The 21,375-nt window shown below is 34.9% G+C and overlaps 1 protein-coding gene across 1 annotated transcript in view; it reads right to left on the minus strand.

Annotated features, from left to right (window-relative positions):
- Positions 1-201: 201 nt before the first annotated feature.
- Positions 202-21,375, minus strand: part of LOC128528831 (mucin-3A-like) — a 51,416-nt gene continuing 30,242 nt past the window's right edge. The window contains exons 18-70 of the mRNA XM_053501983.1: positions 21,210-21,364; positions 20,985-21,106; positions 20,355-20,416; positions 20,150-20,250; positions 19,993-20,041; positions 19,743-19,897; positions 19,518-19,639; positions 18,887-18,948; positions 18,682-18,782; positions 18,521-18,569; positions 18,278-18,432; positions 18,053-18,174; positions 17,421-17,482; positions 17,216-17,316; positions 17,071-17,119; positions 16,826-16,980; positions 16,603-16,724; positions 15,973-16,034; positions 15,762-15,862; positions 15,599-15,647; positions 15,351-15,505; positions 15,126-15,247; positions 14,496-14,557; positions 14,296-14,391; positions 14,142-14,180; positions 13,887-14,041; positions 13,661-13,782; positions 13,014-13,075; positions 12,813-12,916; positions 12,550-12,598; positions 12,303-12,457; positions 12,075-12,196; positions 11,424-11,485; positions 11,245-11,340; positions 10,922-11,073; positions 10,697-10,818; positions 7,762-7,823; positions 7,577-7,674; positions 7,425-7,470; positions 6,641-6,795; positions 6,422-6,543; positions 6,047-6,108; positions 5,872-5,967; positions 5,628-5,782; positions 5,388-5,509; positions 2,979-3,040; positions 2,812-2,885; positions 2,658-2,703; positions 1,327-1,505; positions 1,118-1,239; positions 941-1,002; positions 585-846; positions 202-405 (exon numbers count right to left, since the gene is read on the minus strand). Of these exons, the coding sequence (XP_053357958.1) occupies positions 310-405; positions 585-846; positions 941-1,002; positions 1,118-1,239; positions 1,327-1,505; positions 2,658-2,703; positions 2,812-2,885; positions 2,979-3,040; positions 5,388-5,509; positions 5,628-5,782; positions 5,872-5,967; positions 6,047-6,108; positions 6,422-6,543; positions 6,641-6,795; positions 7,425-7,470; positions 7,577-7,674; positions 7,762-7,823; positions 10,697-10,818; positions 10,922-11,073; positions 11,245-11,340; positions 11,424-11,485; positions 12,075-12,196; positions 12,303-12,457; positions 12,550-12,598; positions 12,813-12,916; positions 13,014-13,075; positions 13,661-13,782; positions 13,887-14,041; positions 14,142-14,180; positions 14,296-14,391; positions 14,496-14,557; positions 15,126-15,247; positions 15,351-15,505; positions 15,599-15,647; positions 15,762-15,862; positions 15,973-16,034; positions 16,603-16,724; positions 16,826-16,980; positions 17,071-17,119; positions 17,216-17,316; positions 17,421-17,482; positions 18,053-18,174; positions 18,278-18,432; positions 18,521-18,569; positions 18,682-18,782; positions 18,887-18,948; positions 19,518-19,639; positions 19,743-19,897; positions 19,993-20,041; positions 20,150-20,250; positions 20,355-20,416; positions 20,985-21,106; positions 21,210-21,364 (5,452 nt within the window). The 3' untranslated portion in view covers positions 202-309. The remainder of the gene's footprint in view (positions 406-584; positions 847-940; positions 1,003-1,117; positions 1,240-1,326; positions 1,506-2,657; positions 2,704-2,811; positions 2,886-2,978; positions 3,041-5,387; positions 5,510-5,627; positions 5,783-5,871; positions 5,968-6,046; positions 6,109-6,421; positions 6,544-6,640; positions 6,796-7,424; positions 7,471-7,576; positions 7,675-7,761; positions 7,824-10,696; positions 10,819-10,921; positions 11,074-11,244; positions 11,341-11,423; positions 11,486-12,074; positions 12,197-12,302; positions 12,458-12,549; positions 12,599-12,812; positions 12,917-13,013; positions 13,076-13,660; positions 13,783-13,886; positions 14,042-14,141; positions 14,181-14,295; positions 14,392-14,495; positions 14,558-15,125; positions 15,248-15,350; positions 15,506-15,598; positions 15,648-15,761; positions 15,863-15,972; positions 16,035-16,602; positions 16,725-16,825; positions 16,981-17,070; positions 17,120-17,215; positions 17,317-17,420; positions 17,483-18,052; positions 18,175-18,277; positions 18,433-18,520; positions 18,570-18,681; positions 18,783-18,886; positions 18,949-19,517; positions 19,640-19,742; positions 19,898-19,992; positions 20,042-20,149; positions 20,251-20,354; positions 20,417-20,984; positions 21,107-21,209; positions 21,365-21,375) is intronic.

Raw genomic sequence — 21,375 nt, forward strand, 5'->3', positions numbered from 1 at the left:
ATTGGAATGTTTATTGAAAAGACATTCATTTAAAGAATAAATAAAATTTAACTTGAAGAAATGATTGACTTACGCATTTAACAATAAAAACATTTAAGTTTAGAAAAATATATATATTTTTAAATAATATTTGCTTATGATGCTATGAGAAAGTTTATTATTTTGTGGCAAAGAAATAATTAATATGGAAAGTGTGAATCAGTTAAACATATAAATTATATTCTTGCTATTCTATTTTGAGCATTCAATTAGATTTTTAAAACTTTTTTTCAGTATTTTTTTGGTCTATGTTTGGTTTCAGTCTGTATCTCAAAAGATACCATTCCGTGTTGTGTATTGGACATTGTAGGACCGTCTTCTGCTGTAGCGTCGCCTTACGGCAGCACAGCAGCCACATAACAGACACTAAAGGGGACAAAAAAAAAGACAAAGAAATGAGAGAAGATGATCAGAAGACTCTGGTTCTTAAAATGTATTTGAAATTTGTTACCTATATTATTTGTTATTTATTACATTTTTAATTGTAATATGTTTTGTAAACTCATAGGAAAGGTGCTGAACGCTATCTTTTTGGTGGCACTTACACAAAGTATAATCCAGCAAGGTATGAGAAGAATGGCAATAATGCAGGGGATAATTATGGCTAATGCCCATTCTGGAAATCCGCTGTGAGGAGTGGTTTGCAATAATTCATAGTTAAAAGCAATGGTTGCTTCTGTGGGAGAGGGTGGGCTACTCAGACCACTAACCATGAGTATCTGAGCAAGAAAACCACTTGGTACAAAACTAAGATCACCTTCCGAAAAAACATACTCTGAGTCAGCCACAATTGTGGTCGAGTTACTCCTAAAAGGAAAGAAAAATATATATTTAGTCTAATGGCAATTTAAACTTTTTAAGATTCTATTTTATTTTAAGGAATGTTTGAGAGATTACTTACATATAGCTTGCTCTTGGGAAGATAAATTGTTTAGAGTTTGGGGAATTGAGAATTCTGTTAAGCTGAAAATAAATGTAAAGATCATATTCACTTGTAATTCTACTGCTAATTTAGAAATTTTGCAACCGATTCTATCTTATTATACAATATAGCCTATACTAGACTGGTCATACTTACCAAGCCATTTATTGTGTTTTGGATTGTATTATATGTTTCGTTCAGTTGATCAGTGTTCGAAGAAATGCTCACATTGCTAATTTTAAATCCAAAGCCAATATTGTAAGAGTTGTTGGCAAGTTCTAAAAGGAATTATGAATTATAAACTTTGAATTGTAAGTACATCTTTAACATGTTTTAAAAAGTACATATGCTAAAAAGATACTTACTTTGATAGGTTACATTCTGTATGCTGATTGGATTATACACTTTTACTGTTTCAATATCTCTGGCTAATCTAATACTAGAGTCCAGGAGAGCATTGGCAGCTTTGGTAACATCAGCTTCGCTTGGTACATTGGTCAAGTTCTTAAACAATAGATGGATATAAATCAGCACAGTCCCCACTCTGGAAGAGGACAGAAAGTAAGTTTTTTGTTATTTTACAGTAGATGTAAAATAATATACTCATAGTTCAAAAAAAAGGAAAAAAGTAAGAACATTTTGTCTATTTTTGTCTAATTGCACCGTTGCACCCTGGTGAGAACAGCCAAAAAAAAGTTATTGAGCATTTACACCTGCCCCACCTCCTGTATATATTCAGAATCAGCCAAGAAAAAAATGTACACACACTTCAGGAAAAGAAAAACTAAATGAAAAAAACATGCTATATGTTATATATTGATATATGTGACAACATTATGACTATATATGTATATAATATACATCACACTATTTTTATTTTCCTGAAGTGTATATATATATTGGACTGTAGATGGATGGATGGATAGATAGATAGATAGATAGATAGATAGATAGACAGATAGATAGATAGATAGATAGATAGATAGATAGATAGATAGATAGAATAGAACCTTGAATTGCGAGCATAAATTGTGTGTATCAAAACACTTGTATATCAAAATGAATAAGGAATAAAATAAATGAAAAAACTTGTGAGTACTAGATTCAAAAAAAGAAAGATTTCATCTTGATTTTAATTTTGAGATTTTGATCTTGGGTAGACTGTTGAATGCCTTCTTGTCACTGGCTTACTTTACCTGTGTGTTTCATGTAAATCAGATGTATATAAGGGTAAAATGGATTATGTTGGCAGCACAGTGTCTTAGTACTTAGCACTCTCGGCTGTCAGGTTCTGGGTTTGATTAACGCCTACTGTAGGGTCTGTGTGCATGGAGTTTTTATGTTCTCCCCATACTTGGTGACTTTCCTCCGGGCACTCCAGTTTCCTTCCACAGTCCAAAGACATGGCTGACTGGCATTCCCAAATTGCCCATTGTGTGTGAATGAGCATGTGAGTGTGTGTATGTGTGCCCTGCGTTGAATTTGCACCCCGTCCAGGGTGGCCCTGCCTCATGACTTAAGTCTCCTGGAATAGGCTTCAGGTCCCCTGCGACCTTATATACATTTGTATGTACTGTACTTGTATATTTGTTTTTGAAAAACAATGCTAAATAAAAGACAGTACTTGAAAACACTTTGTGACATATAACATAAGACCAAATTAATTTACAGTGTACATATGGTGTATAGGACTTACGGAGGTGGTAATGGAGTGAACTGCCCAGTGGTGGATGGTGTCAAACCTACATAGGCATAAAGATCTAACTTACAGTGTATGGCAAGTAAAGATAATATGTAATATAGACAGTAAATTTAATTATATAACAGTTAGACTTTTTTAAAAAGCATACCATTTGCATATAACTGAAAGTTTTCCCCTTGGATATTGTACAGGATTTCCCCAACAATCAGATTGGCTATGCTCCTGTAAGTAAGATAATTAAGCATTAGATGGCTGCAATTCCATGGTACAGTATTGTTACCAAAGTTAAGTTTAAGAAATTACTTTGTTACATACATAAAGTTGGTTTCCTGAGGCCTCAAAGTGGAATTCACTGCATCACCCAGGATTATGGAAAGCTAATGAAAGAAAAGATGTTTTATGGATTTACCCTGCAGAGCAAAACATACTTAAGATTTTAATATAATTAATATGATGAAAAACACAGAGAGATTCAGGAGATTATTATCGCCATAATTAATGGGGATAGAGACAGAATTATTCCTTACATATATGCCTGCATATATACAGTATATAAAGTATATTTATGTTAATATTTTCTATGTGGTAAACAGGGTGCTTAGCATCTAAGATGTTTTTGCACTTTTCTGCAATTGATAAGATTTTATAGACATAAATTACTGTGCAAACACCAGTTTTGTCACATCACCTATCATTAGAGATGCCTGAACACAGTGCTTAAGTAAACCAGAAAGGAAGTGCTGTAACGGGGAATAAGCAAGATGAGATGGCTATGCTAAATTCTGACTGACCAGTGTTATGCAATAATGCTCCTTGCCAATGCGCATTCTCACACAAACTAGACAGATAAACTGCATCACTGAATCACTTGGTAAATGCTGACAGACTGTAGCATAACAACTTATAACAGCAACACACCAGACCATTAAGAAAATGTAGATGTGTTTACTGTACACCTTAATATATATTTTTTTTAATACCGGGTTCATGGACAGTGCTTTTTTTGAGATAAAGCTTGTCTCAAGTCATTTTCCAGAAGTGTCTTGACTGTCTATATTAAACTGTTCCATTTTCATTATTTTCATCAATAATTTTGCATGATTATACCTTAAGCTCGAAAAAATATCCGATAACATAGTCATCTTAAACAACACCTTGGTTTCTTATTTAATGCTTTTGAATCATTCTAAATTGCCATCTCTCTGAACCGTTCATGTGTTTTGAACTTTCATTCCTGCTAGTTAACGTGAGCAAAAGTTTTTGTCACCATGTTGCCATTGGCTAATATCCATGGCTATGGAATTTTGGCAGGCAGACAGTTGTGTTCCACAATCTCTTTACTTCCACAAAAAGTAAAATGGGGAAACAAAAGTTGTGATAGTTGATGATATTTAGACAAGCTTTATGTGTGGCGATGAGTCACTGTGAGTGTTATATGACTACTACCTTAAAGTTATGGAATACCCTTCCAAATATTGTTTGGGACTCTTGGACGCTAAAAAACCTATTTATTTAGCTAAGCCTAAAAAGATGTGTCATAGAAAAAGGTGCGGATCTTTGGGACTCTTCGACGTAGATTATTATATAAATACTAACTAAGTCGACTTCATGTTAACTGGAACACATTTCCTGTTAAACACTTGCACGTTATCATATATCACTGTATTGGGGACAAGTTGATAAAGTTTTACATTATAAATTTTATACAGTTTTGAATTTATATCTGAAATTTTTTTATTCCTTTAAAGCTGCTTTGTGACAATTATTGTCAATGTGCAGTATAACAAGAAATGTCTTCCAGTTAACAAGACATCCACTTTATTGAGTGGTACAAATGATTCATTATTTGAAATTTGGCTACAAAACTATAGATGATTTATCACATATTGTACATGTGTTTTCCAGGTTTATACTTTTGCTAGCAGTTTCTTTCCTCAGGCAATCACATTCACAAACAGCTGACTAGGACCACCTGCTATCTGTGGTAAAAACATACATCTTCACAAACTTTCGCTCTACTTCACACTCATATATACTATATTGTAGGAACAGTCACACGTCACCTCATTTCCATTTGAGGCACATATTATTGTTTCCACTAACTGTACATACTGTATACTGCATACTTGAGCAAGGCCTTTAACCCTACAGTATCTGTATCAGGGGTGCTGTATCCTGGCTGCTCTCATTCCTGCTTTTCATCATTTTACTGTGCTGCAAGGTACTGTAAATGAGAAAAATAATTAAATCTTGATCTTAATCATATGTGAAGCACATTACTGTTATTTACACTACTTTGATGGCGGGCTCATAGCTAATGCCAGTTACCATCTGACAGCTCTGTGCTAGACCAAAAAAGGGTACACACAGTGTACGTTCAGCACCAAAGAAGGCTCCGCTGTGTGCCAGGGCGTGGCAGGGCACATTAACTTATCAGGCCTGGGCACAGATTATCAACTAACATCATGCTGTCATCAGTGGCTAAAGAAAGCCACAAAATAAAAGCCAAAGTCAACGCTCCGCAGTTTCCTCGGCTCGATCGCTTTCCCCCTACCTAACCTCAACCCCGCAGCATGCCTCACCTGAACGCAGCTACTGGCAACCGCAACCAAGCTGACATCACCATCCAAGAACCCCTCTACTTCACTGCAGCCCCAAGGGACTGACGATGTGTCTGCGCATGTTAGCGTTAACCACAATAAAACAGGTGTCATGTACACTCACAGCATTACTGATGATGCTTTCCACTTGGTAGTAAGTGTTGTTTGAGAATTCAGGATTCCCTGGCATACTGATGTCACTGATGTTGATTAGGAAGATGACTGCAAAGGACGTATCTGAAGTATCTGTGAAATAAACAAAATGGTCATATATTGGTTAAGCTATCAAATAGATGCCACAATTATGCAAATAGTTGCATGCAATAAATGCAAAGCTGAGTTGTGTTAAATACAGAAAGCATACTCTCAAAAGTGAAGTTCAGCACATTTATTGACTCTCTGAGTTTTTTTATTCTAGAGTTCAGCAGATTGGTGATAGCATTGATGACCAAAGTGTCACTGGGAGCAACAGATGAGGTGTTAAACACAAGTCTTGCCTGAACCAAGGCTGATCCATATCTGAAGTAAAAAAATTTTTTATAGATGAAACATTTTTAGCTAAGCTGTATAATTTTGTGCACAAATGATAAGTGAGATGGTTGGCTTACATCATATTCAGTTGACTGAGAAAGCTGATTGGTGTTCTAGCATCTCCATTTTGGAAGCTGTACTCAATGTTGCCTTTAATCAGTTTTTCTGAGGTGCTGATAAAAAAAACAGTCTTTAAATCAAGAAGTGTAAAGACCACTCTCAAAACATAAATCAATGCTACTTTAAACTTACGTGAAATTGGAGGAATCGGGTACAAATGGCTCTGCACCAGGTGCATTGAGAAGTGTGTTTATCTGCAGAAGTTAAATATATATATATATATATATATAATTTTTTTTTTAAACAACTTTAATGGAAAATGTTTTAACAGTGTAAACTCATCTTTAGATATTAAAATTGTGGTAACTGTTTTTAAATTCAATGTTTGATATGCTAAATTAAATTTTTCTGTTTTTTATTCTTGAAAAAATACTTTCAGAATGTTTAGTTCAATAAGGTTGGATTCTAAAACTGGATAAGATGGAAGTCTAAGGAAGACAATTAAGTTTTCAGTATCATGTTTGAACAGACAACATACTGTAAAGTGCATTCCCCAGGTAAACTTACAGCATTGTTGATAAATGTCTCAACTTGGATGTAGGTGTCATCGCTGAGTTCAGGGGTCTCTGGTATACTAATGTTATTGATGCTTATTGTGAAGATGACTGCATAGGAGGAGTTTGAAATACCTGCGAAACAAATATAATCCATTAAATGGATTAGCACTTATACAGATGGGCCAAAAACCGTTGATGATGTAATGTTTGATAAATAAAGAAAACATACCCTGGTAGGTAAAGTTCAACACATTTAATAAATCACTGAGGTTGGTGGATCGAGAACTGAGGAGAGATTTGATGGCACTAAGGACCAAACTCTCACTGGGAACAGGACTGAATGAGTTGAATGCTAGTCGGGTCTGAACCACAGCTGAACCAGATCTGAAAACAGAAATTATGATATTTGTATTTACTATAGGTTTACATTGACAATTACCTTGTGTTCCTCTGGCAGTAGCCATACGGTTAGTCTTGATTAGCCATAAAGCTAGTTCTGAGCAAAGAAGTTAAATTTATATACCAACTTGAATTAGCCTAGCGCTAAGTTTTATATAAGTCTTTGTAAAAATCTATTTTTTGCATTGAATGAGGGATTTGGACCACATTATGGTTGTCAACTTTCATGGTCTGTGTGCAGAGCAGGAATATTTGTAACGACCAAGACTTATGGTAATGTCCTATGGTAATGTATGCACCCTAGTTTTTATTACAGAAAAAAAAGAACTACCCCTTTAACATTCTGTTTATATAAATTAAGAATGTGAATACTAAAATAAATAAAAACAAGTTTTGTTCGTTTAAACAGTAAAAATTGTCTTGATCATTTTCATATCATGCAACAGTTTTGTTTAATTGTTTCTACATAATTTAATGGTTTCAAATATACATTTGTTTTTGCACAATATTGATGAATAACAGCCAGTTACTTACAACAGTACTTGACTAAGTGGAAGACACATTTCAATGACATACAGTAAAAACAAATGAATTTATAATGAGAAGGTACTTACAAAGCTGGAGGTGAAGTAACCTGCACAGGGGTGGTTTGTGTCACATCTACAAAAACAACATTTATCTTACAGATATATTGCAAGTAAATGTCAATGCAAATTTGAACATTTAGTTTAATCATATAAAGTTGTACAATTTAAAATAAGTATACCATTTGCATAGGAATGGTTGAGCAAGTTGATTAGTTTTGTAATGTTTTCCCCTTGGATATTGTACAGTATTTCCCCGACAATCTGATTAGATATGCTCCTGTAAATAAGATAATTATGCATTAGATGTCTGTAATTTAGTGTTATGTTCCCAAAAGTAAGTTTAAGAAATTACTTTGTTACATACATGAAGTCGGTTTTCTGAGGCCACAAAGTAGAATTAACTGCATCACCCAGGACTTTAGAAATCTAATGAAAGAAAACATGTTATATCTATTTACCCTGCATAGCAAAACATACATTTATTAAGATTTATCTGATAAATAACACAGAGAGGTCCAGAGGATTATCATTGCCCTGTTATTGGGATGAATTCAGAATCCTTCCTTTTTTGTTTAGATGATCCATTTTTATTTTTTTTTTAGCTAGGCCAAAGTCTTAGGTACATGCAAATAACTGCTGTAAAGCAAGGTTTCAATAAAAGTACCTAGGTTGGAAAATCTAAAAAGTACACAGTAAAAACCAGAATACAGTAGTTAATAAAGCAAGTGTGACAAGACTTAGCTTAAAATATAATCTCGGGTAGAGTGTGTGCAGTTTTCTAAAGAAATAGCTGCTTTTACTGAACATCCCACAGAACCAGCCACAGTCCTTCTAAAAAAATTTGTCCCACCTGCTTCTTTTTTGAAAAGTTTTCTTTAAGAATGCATTTTCTTTTTGGAATACTAATCTTTAGAAATTATATTCTTTTAGTTTTTGTACTGACTTAATAATGTGAAGTGAAAAAAAACATGTATAACAATGTTATACATGTTTATATGTATAACCACTGGGAACCATATCAGACTAGGGCCTATCTAACAGGTAGTCAGCTGTCTCCGACACAATGGATGTGCTGACACCTATCCTAACCTATTCTCACTTAGTAGAAATGGTTGTATTGTATTAAAGGCACTGGAAAAAAAATTAAAAAACATGATCCTTACAGTACCACTACATGCTATGACCAGGATTGTTTGAGCTGAGTTTATATTATCTCAAATAAGCACTATTTACATCAATGATGAACAGAAAAACAATCGCAATGGTAGGTTTGATTGATAGGACTAATGTCAGTAACCTAATAAACCAGTATAAGAAGGTATCGATTCATCATTATTAATTATTCGTTATACAGTAATTGTTTCAGTTACTTCATGGGAATTCTCATTAACAAGGTGTTTTCATTAACAAAACAGTCGCTCAATCAGTCGCAAGGCATGCGCCCAAATCTATTATCTATTATCTATTTGTACAGTATATTTCTATTTTCGTACAGCATATTTCTATTTTTAGTTCTATTTTTCTTAGTTAAATTTTATTTTTTATTTAATTTTTCTATCGTATTTCTTTTATTCATATTTATTACTTATTATAAGCTTCAATTCTCTTTTTAAGGTCACTGGCGGTCGTGTAAGCATTTCACTACATTTCGTACTGTGTATGACTGTGTATGTGACAAATAAAATTTGAATTAGAATTCCTCGCTCACTCCGCAGGCTGCCTAGGTAGGCGGCACCCCTTTCTGCAGGTATGCAATGGAAAACAGTAGGAGACTAAGGACTAGGATCACCTTCTATCTGCTGTAAAAAACATTAACATGCTCTTTACAAACTTATACCCTACTTCACACTCAGATATACAGGTAGTCCCCAACTTTAAAACATTTAAGGTATGAATTTCCGAAGTGAAGTCAACATCCGTGCATGTTTGACTGCGTGCGCTCCTTTTCTCCTTTCCTGTCAAAGAGTGGTTATTTTCAAAGGTAAAGTGCTGGTTAATTAGTTTATTATTATTCTCTATTAATCATTTTTATATTAATATTCCCAGTTGTGGAACGAATCATTATAGTTTAATTTATTTCTTATGGGGAAATTCGCTCTAAGACAAAATGGTGTTGTGATTTAAAAAGGCGAAAACAACATTTCAGGGTGAGATTAATTTCCTTAGGGGCGGTTACGGTTTTTGGCAACATGATGGCAGTGTTATAAAAGGAGACAGATTTAGTCAAGTGGATTGGTATGCTTGACAATGTGTATTTGCATCAAAAGTGTATAAGACTCACTTTGTCAGACTTAAAAACAAATGTGACTTACAAACATGCTCATGGAATAGAACTTTCATAAGTAGGGGAAAACCTGTACTATATTGTATGAATAGTCATACATCACTGCATTTTCTCATGTGGCACACATTGTTGTTTGCACTACAAATACATTTTATACTGTATACTGTGTATTCTATGAACAGTTATACACAACTTCTTATCATATGTTGGGGCATCCATCCATCTAGGAACCTCATTAGTTTAACTAGGGACCATAAAGATCCATGGTGACCATAGTATTTACAGTAAAACCTTGGATTGCAAGTAACACGGTTTGCGAGTGTTCTGCAAGACGAGCAAAGATTTGTAATAAATTTTGACTTGGAAAATGAACAACACACACACACAGACCCCTCCTATTTTTGCAGACACACAGACAGTCTTTTACCTCTGCTCTACACAGAAACACTGCTCTGTCGCAATTCTTTTCAAAGGTAAAGTACAGGTTAATTTGTCTTTTTTTACTTTACAGCAGTGATTCTGTCATTAGAGAGATTTTTTTGTTTACTTTTCCAGTAAAACAGTGTTTCTGTTGTGTGTGTGAAAAGAGTGGAGAAAGGGATACATGGGTAAGACGAGAAGGAGGAGAGGGGAGCTTACTTTAGATTTACACACACATACACAGCGCCTGCGTGCACAAACGGAAACACTTATCTGTCGAGATTTATTTATCCTTTTTTTTTAAGGTAAAGTGCAGGTTATTTTTTTTTTATTTACTAATTTAAAATTAATATTTTATGTTAATTATTTTTATGTATTTATTTTTGGGGGCTGTAAAATGAATAATTAGAGTTTCCATTATTTCTTATAGAAAAATTTAATTTGGTTTACAAGTGTTTTGAAATATGAGTATTCTTATTTTCACAACTGTAGTAGGACCCTCGGTCAAAATTCACATGCATTCACACACTACAGGCAATTGGTAATTTCTACCACTGAGGTTAACCACAGTAAAACAGGTGTCATGTACACTCACAACATTACTGATGATTCTTTCCACTTGGTAGTAAGTGTTGTTCCTGAAATCAGGATTCTCTGGCATATCGATGTTATTGATGTTAATTGTGAAGTTGACTGCAAAGGATGTATTTGAAATATCTGTGAAATAAAGAAAATGTTCATATAAGGGTTGAGCTATTAAATGGGTGGGACAAATTCGAAAATATTTATAGCTGTGTAGTGTTAAATACAGAAAGCATACTCTCAACAGTGAAGTTCAGCACATTTACTGAATCGCTGAGTTTGTTGATTCGGGAGCTCAGCAGATAGGCGATAGCATTAACCAAATTCTCACTGGGAGCAACAGATGAGGTGTTAAACAAAAGGCTTGCCTGAACCAAAGCTGATCCATATCTAAAGAGAAAAATTATTTTACAGATTTTTTTTAGTTGTTAATTTATATACCGTACGTGTATATGTGTATATGTTTATATATGTGTGTGTGTGTATTTGTGTATTTGTGTGTGTGTGTGTGTGTGTGTGTGTGTGTATGTGCATGTTTAAAAAATTATATGCCTGGCATACATCATGTTCAGTTGACTGAGAAAGGTGATTGGTGTATTAGTATCTCCATTCTGGAAGCGATACTCAATGTTCCCTTCAATCTGTTTTTCTGAGGTGCTGATTTAAAATAGAAAGACACATCAATAACTGTCCAATAAGCAGTAAAGACAAAAAAAAAATCATTACTGCTTTAAACTTACGTGAAGTTGGAGGACTCGGGTACAAATGGCTCTGCACCAGGTGCATTAAGAAGTGTATTTAACTGGAGAAAATAAATATTTATATTTAATGGTCGATGTTTATTAATGTAAACTAGACATCCTTATATATTTAAAATGTTTGTACATTCAGTTTATGATATGCTAACCAAGATATTTTTTAATTCCTAAAAAAAAAAATGTTTTCTCAAGTTTAGTTCACAAAGGTAGAATTTTAAAACTGAATATGATGAAGGTCTAGGAAAGACATCAATAGGTAAACCTAGGACATAAAAAAACAATTCCGAGTTCTTTCCATGGATTGCATAAGGATGGTTTATTTAAGCCACTATCAATTATGTTGGCTTTAGATCTAATGAAGACTTCACAGAAAAATAGACTTTGAGATTAAATAACAGGTAGAATGGAAGTATATATGTGCCCCAATTAAAAGAAGTCCTTGAGACATACTGTTATGATATATTTTTAGAAAAAATCAAATTAAATCAATTGTTATGAACATGGTCATCTAATGCCACAATGATTATTCATTTGAGTTTCCAGAGCACAACATATATGACATGAATAAAATATTGGTGCCAACGTATCATTGTCCTATAGACAACATGAAGTGCATTCAACAGGTATTCTTACAGCATTGTTGATCATGTCCTCAATTTGGATGTATGTGTCATTTCTGAGTTCAGGGTTCTCTGGAATGGTAATATTACTGATCCTTATTGTGAAGATGACTGCATAGGAGTTGTTTGAAATACCTGAGAAAGAAATATACTGTCCATTAAAATGGATTATCACTCATACCTATGGGAGAATAACATGAACAGCTGTTACTGTAATGTGTGAGAAATTAGGAAATCATACCCTGGTAGGTGAAGTTCAGCACATTTAGTGAATCACTGAGGTTAGTGGATCGAGAACTGAGCAGAGATTTAATAGCACTGAGGACCAAACTCTCATTGGAAACGGGACTGTATAAATTGAATGCCAGTCGGGTCTGAACCACAGCTGAACCAGATCTAAGAACACCAAGTATTATGATTTTTTTTTTCAATAGCAATTTAAAATGGATCTTCATGTCCTTATATAAACATGTATAAAATTGCCTTACCTTATTATTGGAGTGGCTTTTAAGTCCTGGGGAATTGATGTATAATAACCTTCAAAAGAGTCATTTTTATTACTTAACTAAATAGTCCATTTAATTTGCTCAATCAAAGCAGCAGTTGCAAATTAAATGGACTATTTAGTTAAGTAATAAAAAAGTTAAGTCCATTTCAAGTAATAAAAAAGTTAAGTCCAAATAGTCCATTTAATTTGCTTAATCAAAGCAGCAGTTGCAAAACAATTACTCAGTAGTGTAACATAGCTTACCAGATTGTTTCAGGATCTCAGTGAGAAAGCTGATTGGGATATTAGTATCCCCATATTTAAAGCTGTAGTCCATGACGCCTTCAATCTGTTTTCCTGAGCTACTACTTAGAAAAGAACAGTAAATGGTCATCATACAAAAAACTGCAGTAAGCAGAACAGGAAGTGTTCTCATATATGACATCAATGCTGCTTTCAACTTACCTGATATTGGAGGATTTGGGTGCAAAAGTGTCGCCTCCCGGTGCATTGAGAAGTGTGTTTAGCTGAAAAATGCAAATATTTTACTGTTAAATTAGATGACAGCAATAGCTGTACTAGTGTATTGTTTAATTGCTAGTTAGTGTGTAACTGTCGGCAGACTTTTGTTGACCAAAAGTGGAAACTTCCCAATTTAATCTAGATCAATTTGCTTTCAAAATTAAAAAAATAATAAGTTTGTGTTTATAAATGACTTTAACAAGGACCCATATTTATATTTAAGTGTTGTTAGAATATCCTTATCTAGTCATGTTATGTGTAATTAAAGCAGGCCATGATAAAGGATAAATTTCAGAGAAGAATCACTGCTGCCCAACATTGACACAGCCAGCTGAGGTGATCTGGGCAACTCACAAGGTTCTCTATTATTTGATTGACATTGTTTTATATATGCTAGAGCTCTATCATACATACCACAAGGAATGAAAAAACTCAAGGGCATACCTAGGACCCATTGAAGTGGATGTATATGTGTGCATTACTTGAATGAACTGCTAAGCATTGTTAATACTGTTATGATATGACACAGTTTCATTATATTTTATATTTAATAAATTGCTGATCAGACATGATCCCACAGGTACACTCACAGCATTGTTGATGATGTCCTCCACTTGGATGTAGGTGTCATTCCTGAGTTCAGGGTTCTCTGGAATGCTAATGTTACTAATGCTGATTGTGATGATGACTGCATAGGAGGAGTTTGAAATATCTGTGGAATAAACAATATACATATTAAAAATAAGATCTTGTAAAAAGTGGGACAATAATGTAAACAGCTGTTACTGTAATGTGTGAGAAATAAAGAAAACATACCCTTGTAGGTGAAGTTCAACACATTTATTGAATCACTGAAGTTGGTGGATCGAGAACCGAGCAGAGATGCGATGGCACTGAGGACAAGACTCTCACTGGGAACTGGACTGAATGAGTCAAATACCAGCCGAGCCTGAACCACAGCTGAACCAGATCTAGAAAGACAATGTATTATGATTTTTTTTTTTTATCAAGAAAATTTTATATGGCTGTAAGAATACTTAATTTTCTCTAAAATGTTTAAAATGCCCTTACATTATTATTGGAGTCACTGATGAAGATTGGGGAACAGATGTATAATAGAAGAAAAACATTTTATTAATTAGTTATGTAAATAATCTATTCAGTTTTCTTGAAAAAGCAGCAGTCCTAAGTCCATAGGAGATTTTTGTAACATAGCTTACCAGATAGTTTTTGGAGCTCAGTGAGAAAGTTGTTTGGGATATTAGTATCTCCATATTGGAAGCTGTAGTCCATGACACCTTCAATCTGTTTTCCTGAACTACTACTTAGAAAAGCAGAACAATAAGAGGCTGTCATATCAAGAACAGTGTGGTAAGCAGTACAAGAAGTATTCTCGAGAATTACCTAAGTATTCTCACAACGTACCTTATATTGGAAGACTTGGGTACAAATGGCTCTGCACCAGGTGCATTGAAAAGTGTGTTTAGCTGGAGAATGTAAATATTTTATAGTTAACTTAGAAATTGGAAATGTCGAGCTGTTGCTAATATTCATTGTTTGTACATTGTGTTGACCAAAAGTGGAAATTTCCCAAATAACTCATAATCAATTTGCATTCAAAATTTGCTAAGGGTAATAAGTTCGTCCTGATATCTCATACAATGTGGATCCCTATTTTTATTTAGGTGTCATTAAAGTATGCTTATTCAGTGTCCATGTATTATCTGTATTTAAGCCCTAGGAGTGTGTCCCACAGGATTTAATGCAAAAGCTACTACAGGATTATGGGGTGCCTTTGTCATTACAATGCTCCTTCACATTTCATGAATGTTGTGAGATGTTAAGTAAGAGTAATGTGTTCATCTTAAAGAGAAATTATTTCCTGTAATAGGGATAGTGCTACTTCCTGAGGAGGGGAGGGACATTACTCTGTCGCAGGTATATACTGTAGTCATATATCTATAGAACACAGAGTATGTCAAACCAATCACATTTATGTGCCAATGTACCATGCTCCTACAGATAACCTAACATGCACTCCACAGGTACACCTACAGCATTGTTGATGATGTCCTCCACTTGGATGTAGGTGTCATTCTTCAGTTCAGGGTTCTCTGGAATGCTAATGTTACTGATGCTGATTGTAAAGATGACTGCATAGGAGGAGTTTGATATTTCTGTGGAATAAACAATACACCCATTAAATCAATAATATCTTATAAGAGTGGGACAGTAATGTACACAGCTGTTGCTGTAATGTGTGAGAAAAAAAAACCCTACCCTCAAATGTGAAGTTCAACACATTTATTGAATCACTGAGGTTAGTGGATCGAGAACTGAGCAGAGATGCGATGGCACTGAGGACCAAACTCCCACTGGGAATCGGGCTGAACGAGTCAAATACCAGCCGGGCCTGAACCACAGCTGAACCAGATCTGAAGACACAACATATTCTTTTTTAAGTAACAATTTTAAAATACTAAATGAATTCTTTATTATTTTTTTTAACATGTATAAAATGACCTTACAGTGTTAATGGAGTAGTTGTTAAAGATGGGGAAACTGATGTATAATATCCTGCAACAAAGTCATTTTATTAATAGGTAAAGTGTTTTTTTTTTTTTTTTTTTTTTTTTGCTCAATCAAAGCAGCAGTCCTAAGTCCAATGCAGATTTTTGTAACATAGCTTACCAGATAGTTTTTGGAGCTCAGTGAGAAAGTTGATTGGGATATTAGTATCTCCATATTGGAAGCTGTAGTCCATGACACCTTCAATCTGTTTTCCTGAACTACTACTTAGAAAAGCAGAACAATAAATGGTTGTCATATCAAGAACAGTGTGGTAAGCAGTACAAGAAGTATTCTAACAATAGCGAATTACCTAAGTATTCTCACAACGTACCTTATATTGGAAGACTTGGGTACAAATGGCTCTGCACCAGGTGCATTGAAAAGTGTGTTTAGCTGGAGAATGTAAATATTTTATAGTTAACTTAGAAATTGGAAATAGTGAGCTGTTGCTAATATTCATTGTTTGTACATTGTGTTGACCAAAAGTAGAAATTTCCCCAATAATTCATAATCAATTTGCATTCAAAATTTGATAAGGCTAATAAGTTCGTCCTGATATCTCATACAATGTGGATCCCTATTTTTATTTAGGTGTCATTAAAGTATGCTTATCTGGTCTCCATGTCTTATGTCTATTTAAGACCTAGGAGTGTGTCCCACAGGATTTAATGCAAAAGCTACTACAGGATTATGGGGTGCCTTTGTCATTACAATGCTCCTTTACATTTCATGAATGTTGTGAGATGTTAAGTAAGAGTAATTTGTTTATTTTAAAGAGAAATTATTTCCTGTAATAGGAATAGTGCTACTTTCAAAGGAGGAGAGGGACATTACTCAGTTGCAGGTATATACTGTAGTCATATATCTATAAAACACAGAGTATGTCAAACCAATCACTTTTATGTGCCAATGTACCATGCTCCTACAGATAACCTAACATGCACTCCACAGGTACACCTACAGCATTGTTGATGATGTCCTCCACTTGGATGTAGGTGTCATTCCTCAGTTCAGGGTTCTCTGGAATGCTAATGTTACTGATGCTGATTGTGAAGATGACTGCATAGGAGGAGTTTGACATTTCTGTGGAATAAACAATACACCCATTTAATTAATGATATCTAATAAGAGTGGGACAGTAATGTACACAGCTGTTGCTGTAATGTGTGAGAAAAAAAACCTACCCTCAAATGTGAAGTTCAACACATTTATTGAATCACTGAGGTTAGTGGATCGAGAACTGAGCAGAGATGCGATGGCACTGAGGACCAAACTCCCACTGGGAATCGGGCTGAACGAGTCAAATACCAGCCGGGCCTGAACCACAGCTGAACCAGATCTGAAGACACAACATTTTTTTTTTTTTATGTAACAATTTAGGATACTATATTATTTCTTCATTTTCTTAACATGTATAAAATGACCTTACAGTGTTAATGGAGTAGTTGTTAAAGATGGGGGAACTGATGTATAATTTCCTGCAACAAAGACATTTTATTAATAGGTAAAGTGTTTTTTTGCTTAATCAAAGCAGCAGTCCTAAGTCCAATGCAGATTTTTGTAACATAGCTTACCAGATAGTTTCTGGAGCTCAGTGAGAAAGGTGTTTGGGATATCAGTATCTCCATATTTAAAGCTGTAGTCCATGACACCTTCAATCTGTTTTCCTGAACTACTACTTAGAAGAGCAGAACAATAAATGGTTGTCATATCAAGAACAGTGTGGTAAGCAGTACAAGAAGTATTCTCGAGAATTACCTAAGTATTCTCACAACGTACCTTATATTGGACGACTTGGGTACAAATGGCTCTGCACCAGGTGCATTGAAAAGTGTGTTTAGCTGGAGAATGTAAGTATTTTATAGTTAACGTAGAAATTGAAAATATTGAGCTGTTGCTAATATTCATTGTTTGTACATTTGTGTTGACCAAAAGTGGAAATTTCCCCAATAATTCATGATCAATTTGCATTCAAAATTTGATAAGGGTTATAAGTTCGTCCTGATATCTCATACAATACGGATCCCTATTTATATTTAGGTGTCATTAAAGTATGCTTATCTGGTCTCCATGTCTTATGTCTATTTAAGCCCTAGGAGTGTGTCCCACAGGATTTAATGCAAAAGCTACTGCAGGATTATCGGGTGCCTTTGTCATTACGATGCTCCTTTACATTTCATGAATGTTGTGAGATGTTAAGTAAGAGTGATGTGTTCATCTTAAAGAGAAATTATTTCCCTGTAATAGGAATAGTGCTACTTTCAAAGGAGGATTGGGACATTATTCTGTTGCAGGTATATACTGTAGTCATATATCTATAAAACACAGAGTATGTCAAACCAATCACATTTATGTGCCAATGTACCATGCTCCTACAGATAAACTAACATGCACTCCACAGGTACACCTACAGCATTGTTGATGATGTCCTCCACTTGGATGTAGGTGTCATTCTTCAGTTCAGGGTTCTCTGGAATGCTAATGTTACTGATGCTGATTGTAAAGATGACTGCATAGGAGGAGTTTGAAATTTCTGTGGAATAAACAATACACCCATTAAATCAATGATATCTTATAAGAGTTGGACAGTAATGTACACAGCTGATGCTGTAATGTGTGAGAGAAAAAAAACCTACCCTCAAATGTGAAGTTCAACACATTTATTGAATCACTGAGGTTAGTGGATCGAGAACTGAGCAGAGATGCGATGGCACTGAGGACCAAACTCCCACTGGGAATCGGGCTGAACGAGTCAAATACCAGCCGGGCCTGAACCACAGCTGAACCAGATCTGAAGACACAACATATTCTTTTTTAAGTAACAATTTAAAATACTAAATGAATTCTTTATTTTCTTAACATGTATAAAATGGCCTTACAGTGTTAATGGAGTAGTTGTTAAAGATGGGGAAACTGATGTATAATATCCTGCAACAAAGTCATTTTATTAATAGGTAAAGTGTTTTTTTTTTTGTTTTGTTTTTTTCTCAATCAAAGTAGCAATCCTAAGTCCAATGCAGATTTTTGTACCATAGCTTACCAGATAGTTTTTGGAGCTCAGTGAGAAACTTGATTGGGATATTAGTATCTCCATATTGGAAGCTGTAGTCCATGACACCTTCAATCTGTTTTCCTGAACTACTACTTAGAAAAGCAGAACAATAAATGGTCAACATACCAAGAACAGTGTGGTAAGCAGTACAAGAAGTATTCTCGAAAATTACCTAAGTATTCTCACAACGTACCTTATATTGGAAGACTTGGGTACAAATGGCTCTGCACCAGGTGCATTGAAAAGTGTGTTTAGCTGGAGAATGTAAATATTTTATAGTTAACTTAGAAATTGGAAATAGTGAGCTGTTGCTAATATTCATTGTTTGTACATTGTGTTGACCAAAAGTAGAAATTTCCCCAATAATTCATAATGAATTTGCATTCAAAACTTGATAAGGCTAATAAGTTCGTCCTGATATCTCATACAATGTGGATCCCTATTTTTATTTAGGTGTCATTAAAGTATGCTTATCTAGTCTCCATGTCTTATGTCTACTTAAGCCCTAGGAGTGTGTCCCACAGGATTTAATGCAAAAGCTACTACAGGATTATGGGGTGCCTTTGTCATTACAATGCTCCTTCACATTTCATGAATGTTGTGAGATGTTAAGTAAGAGTAATGTGTTCATCTTAAAGAGAAATTATTTCCTTGTAATAGGGATAGTGCTACTTCCTGAGGAGGGGAGGGACATTACTCTGTCGCAGGTATATACTGTAGTCATATATCTATAGAACACAGAGTATGTGAAACCAATCACTTTTATGTGCCAATGTACCATGCTCCTACAGATAACCTAACATGCACTCCACAGGTACACCTACAGCATTGTTGATGATGTCCTCCACTTGGATGTAGGTGTCATTCCTCAGTTCAGGGTTCTCTGGAATGCTAATGTTACTGATGCTGATTGTGAAGATGACTACATAGGAGGAGTTTGACATTTCTGTGGAATAAACAATACACCCATTTAATTAATGATATCTAATAAGAGTGGGACAGTAATGTACACAGCTGTTGCTGTAATCTGTGAGAGAAAAAAAACCTACCCTCAAATGTGAAGTTCAACACATTTATTGAATCACTGAGGTTAGTGGATCGAGAACTGAGCAGAGATGCGATGGCACTGAGGACCAAACTCCCACTGGGAATCGGGCTGAACGAGTCAAATACCAGCCGGGCCTGAACCACAGCTGAACCAGATCTGAAGACACAACATATTCTTTTTTAAGTAACAATTTTAAAATACTAAATGAATTCTTTATTATTATTATTTTTACATGTATAAAATGACCTTACAGTGTTAATGGAGTAGTTGTTAAAGATGGGGGAACTGATGTATAATATCCTGCAACAAAGTCATTTTATTAATAGGTAAAGTGTTTTTTTTGTTTTTTTTTTGCTTAATCAAAGCAGCAGTCCTAAGTCCATAGGAGATTTTTGTAACATAGCTTACCAGATAGTTTTTGGAGCTCAGTGAGAAAGGTGTTTGGGATATCAGTATCTCCATATTGGAAGCTGTAGTCCATGACACCTTCAATCTGTTTTCCTGAACTACTACTTAGAAAAGCAGAACATTAAATGGTCATCATATCAAGAACAGTGTGGTAAGCAGTACAAGAAGTATTCTCGAGAATTACCTAAGTATTCTCACAACGTACCTTATATTGGAAGACTTGGGTACAAATGGCTCTGCACCAGGTGCATTGAAAAGTGTGTTTAGCTGGAGAATGTAAATATTTTATAGTTAACTTAGAAATTGGAAATATCGAGCTGTTGCTAATATTCATTGTTTGTACATTGTGTTGACCAAAAGTGGAAATTTCCCCAATAATTCATAATCAATTTGCATTCAACATTTGCTAAGGGTAATAAGTTCGTCCTGATATCTCATACAATGTGATTCTCTATTTTTATTTAGGTGTCATTAAAGTATGCTTATCTGGTCTCCATGTCTTATGTCTATTTAAGCCCTAGGAGTGTGTCCCACAGGATTTAATGCAAAAGCTACTACAGGATTATGGGGTGCCTTTGTCATTACAATGCTCCTTTACATTTCATGAATGTTGTGAGATGTTAAGTAAGAGTAATGTGTTCATCTTAAAGAGAAATTATTTCCTGTAATAGGAATAGTGCTACTTCCAGAGGAGGGGAGGGACATTACTCTGTTGCAGGTATATACTGTAGTCATATATCTATAAAACACAGAGTATGTCAAACCAATCACTTTTATGTGCCAATGTACCATGCTCCTACAGATAACCTAACATGCACTCCACAGGTACACCTACAGCATTGTTGATGATGTCCTCCACTTGGATGTAGGTGTCATTCCTCAGTTCAGGGTTCTCTGGAATGCTAATGTTACTGATGCTGATTGTGAAGATGACTACATAGGAGGAGTTTGAAATTTCTGTGGAATGAACAATACACCCATTTAATCAATGATATCTTATAAAAGTGGGACAGTAATGTACACAGCTGATGCTGTAATGTGTGAGAGAAAAAAAACCTACCCTCAAATGTGAAGTTCAACACATTTATTGAATCACTGAGGTTAGTGGATCGAGAACTGAGCAGAGATGCGATGGCACTGAGGACCAAACTCCCACTGGGAATCGGGCTGAATGAGTCAAATACCAGCCGGGCCTGAACCACAGCTGAACCAGATCTGAAGACACA

This window comes from Clarias gariepinus, chromosome 8 (assembly GCF_024256425.1).
Source record: "Clarias gariepinus isolate MV-2021 ecotype Netherlands chromosome 8, CGAR_prim_01v2, whole genome shotgun sequence".
In the NCBI taxonomy this organism is placed as follows: Eukaryota; Metazoa; Chordata; class Actinopteri; order Siluriformes; family Clariidae; genus Clarias; species Clarias gariepinus.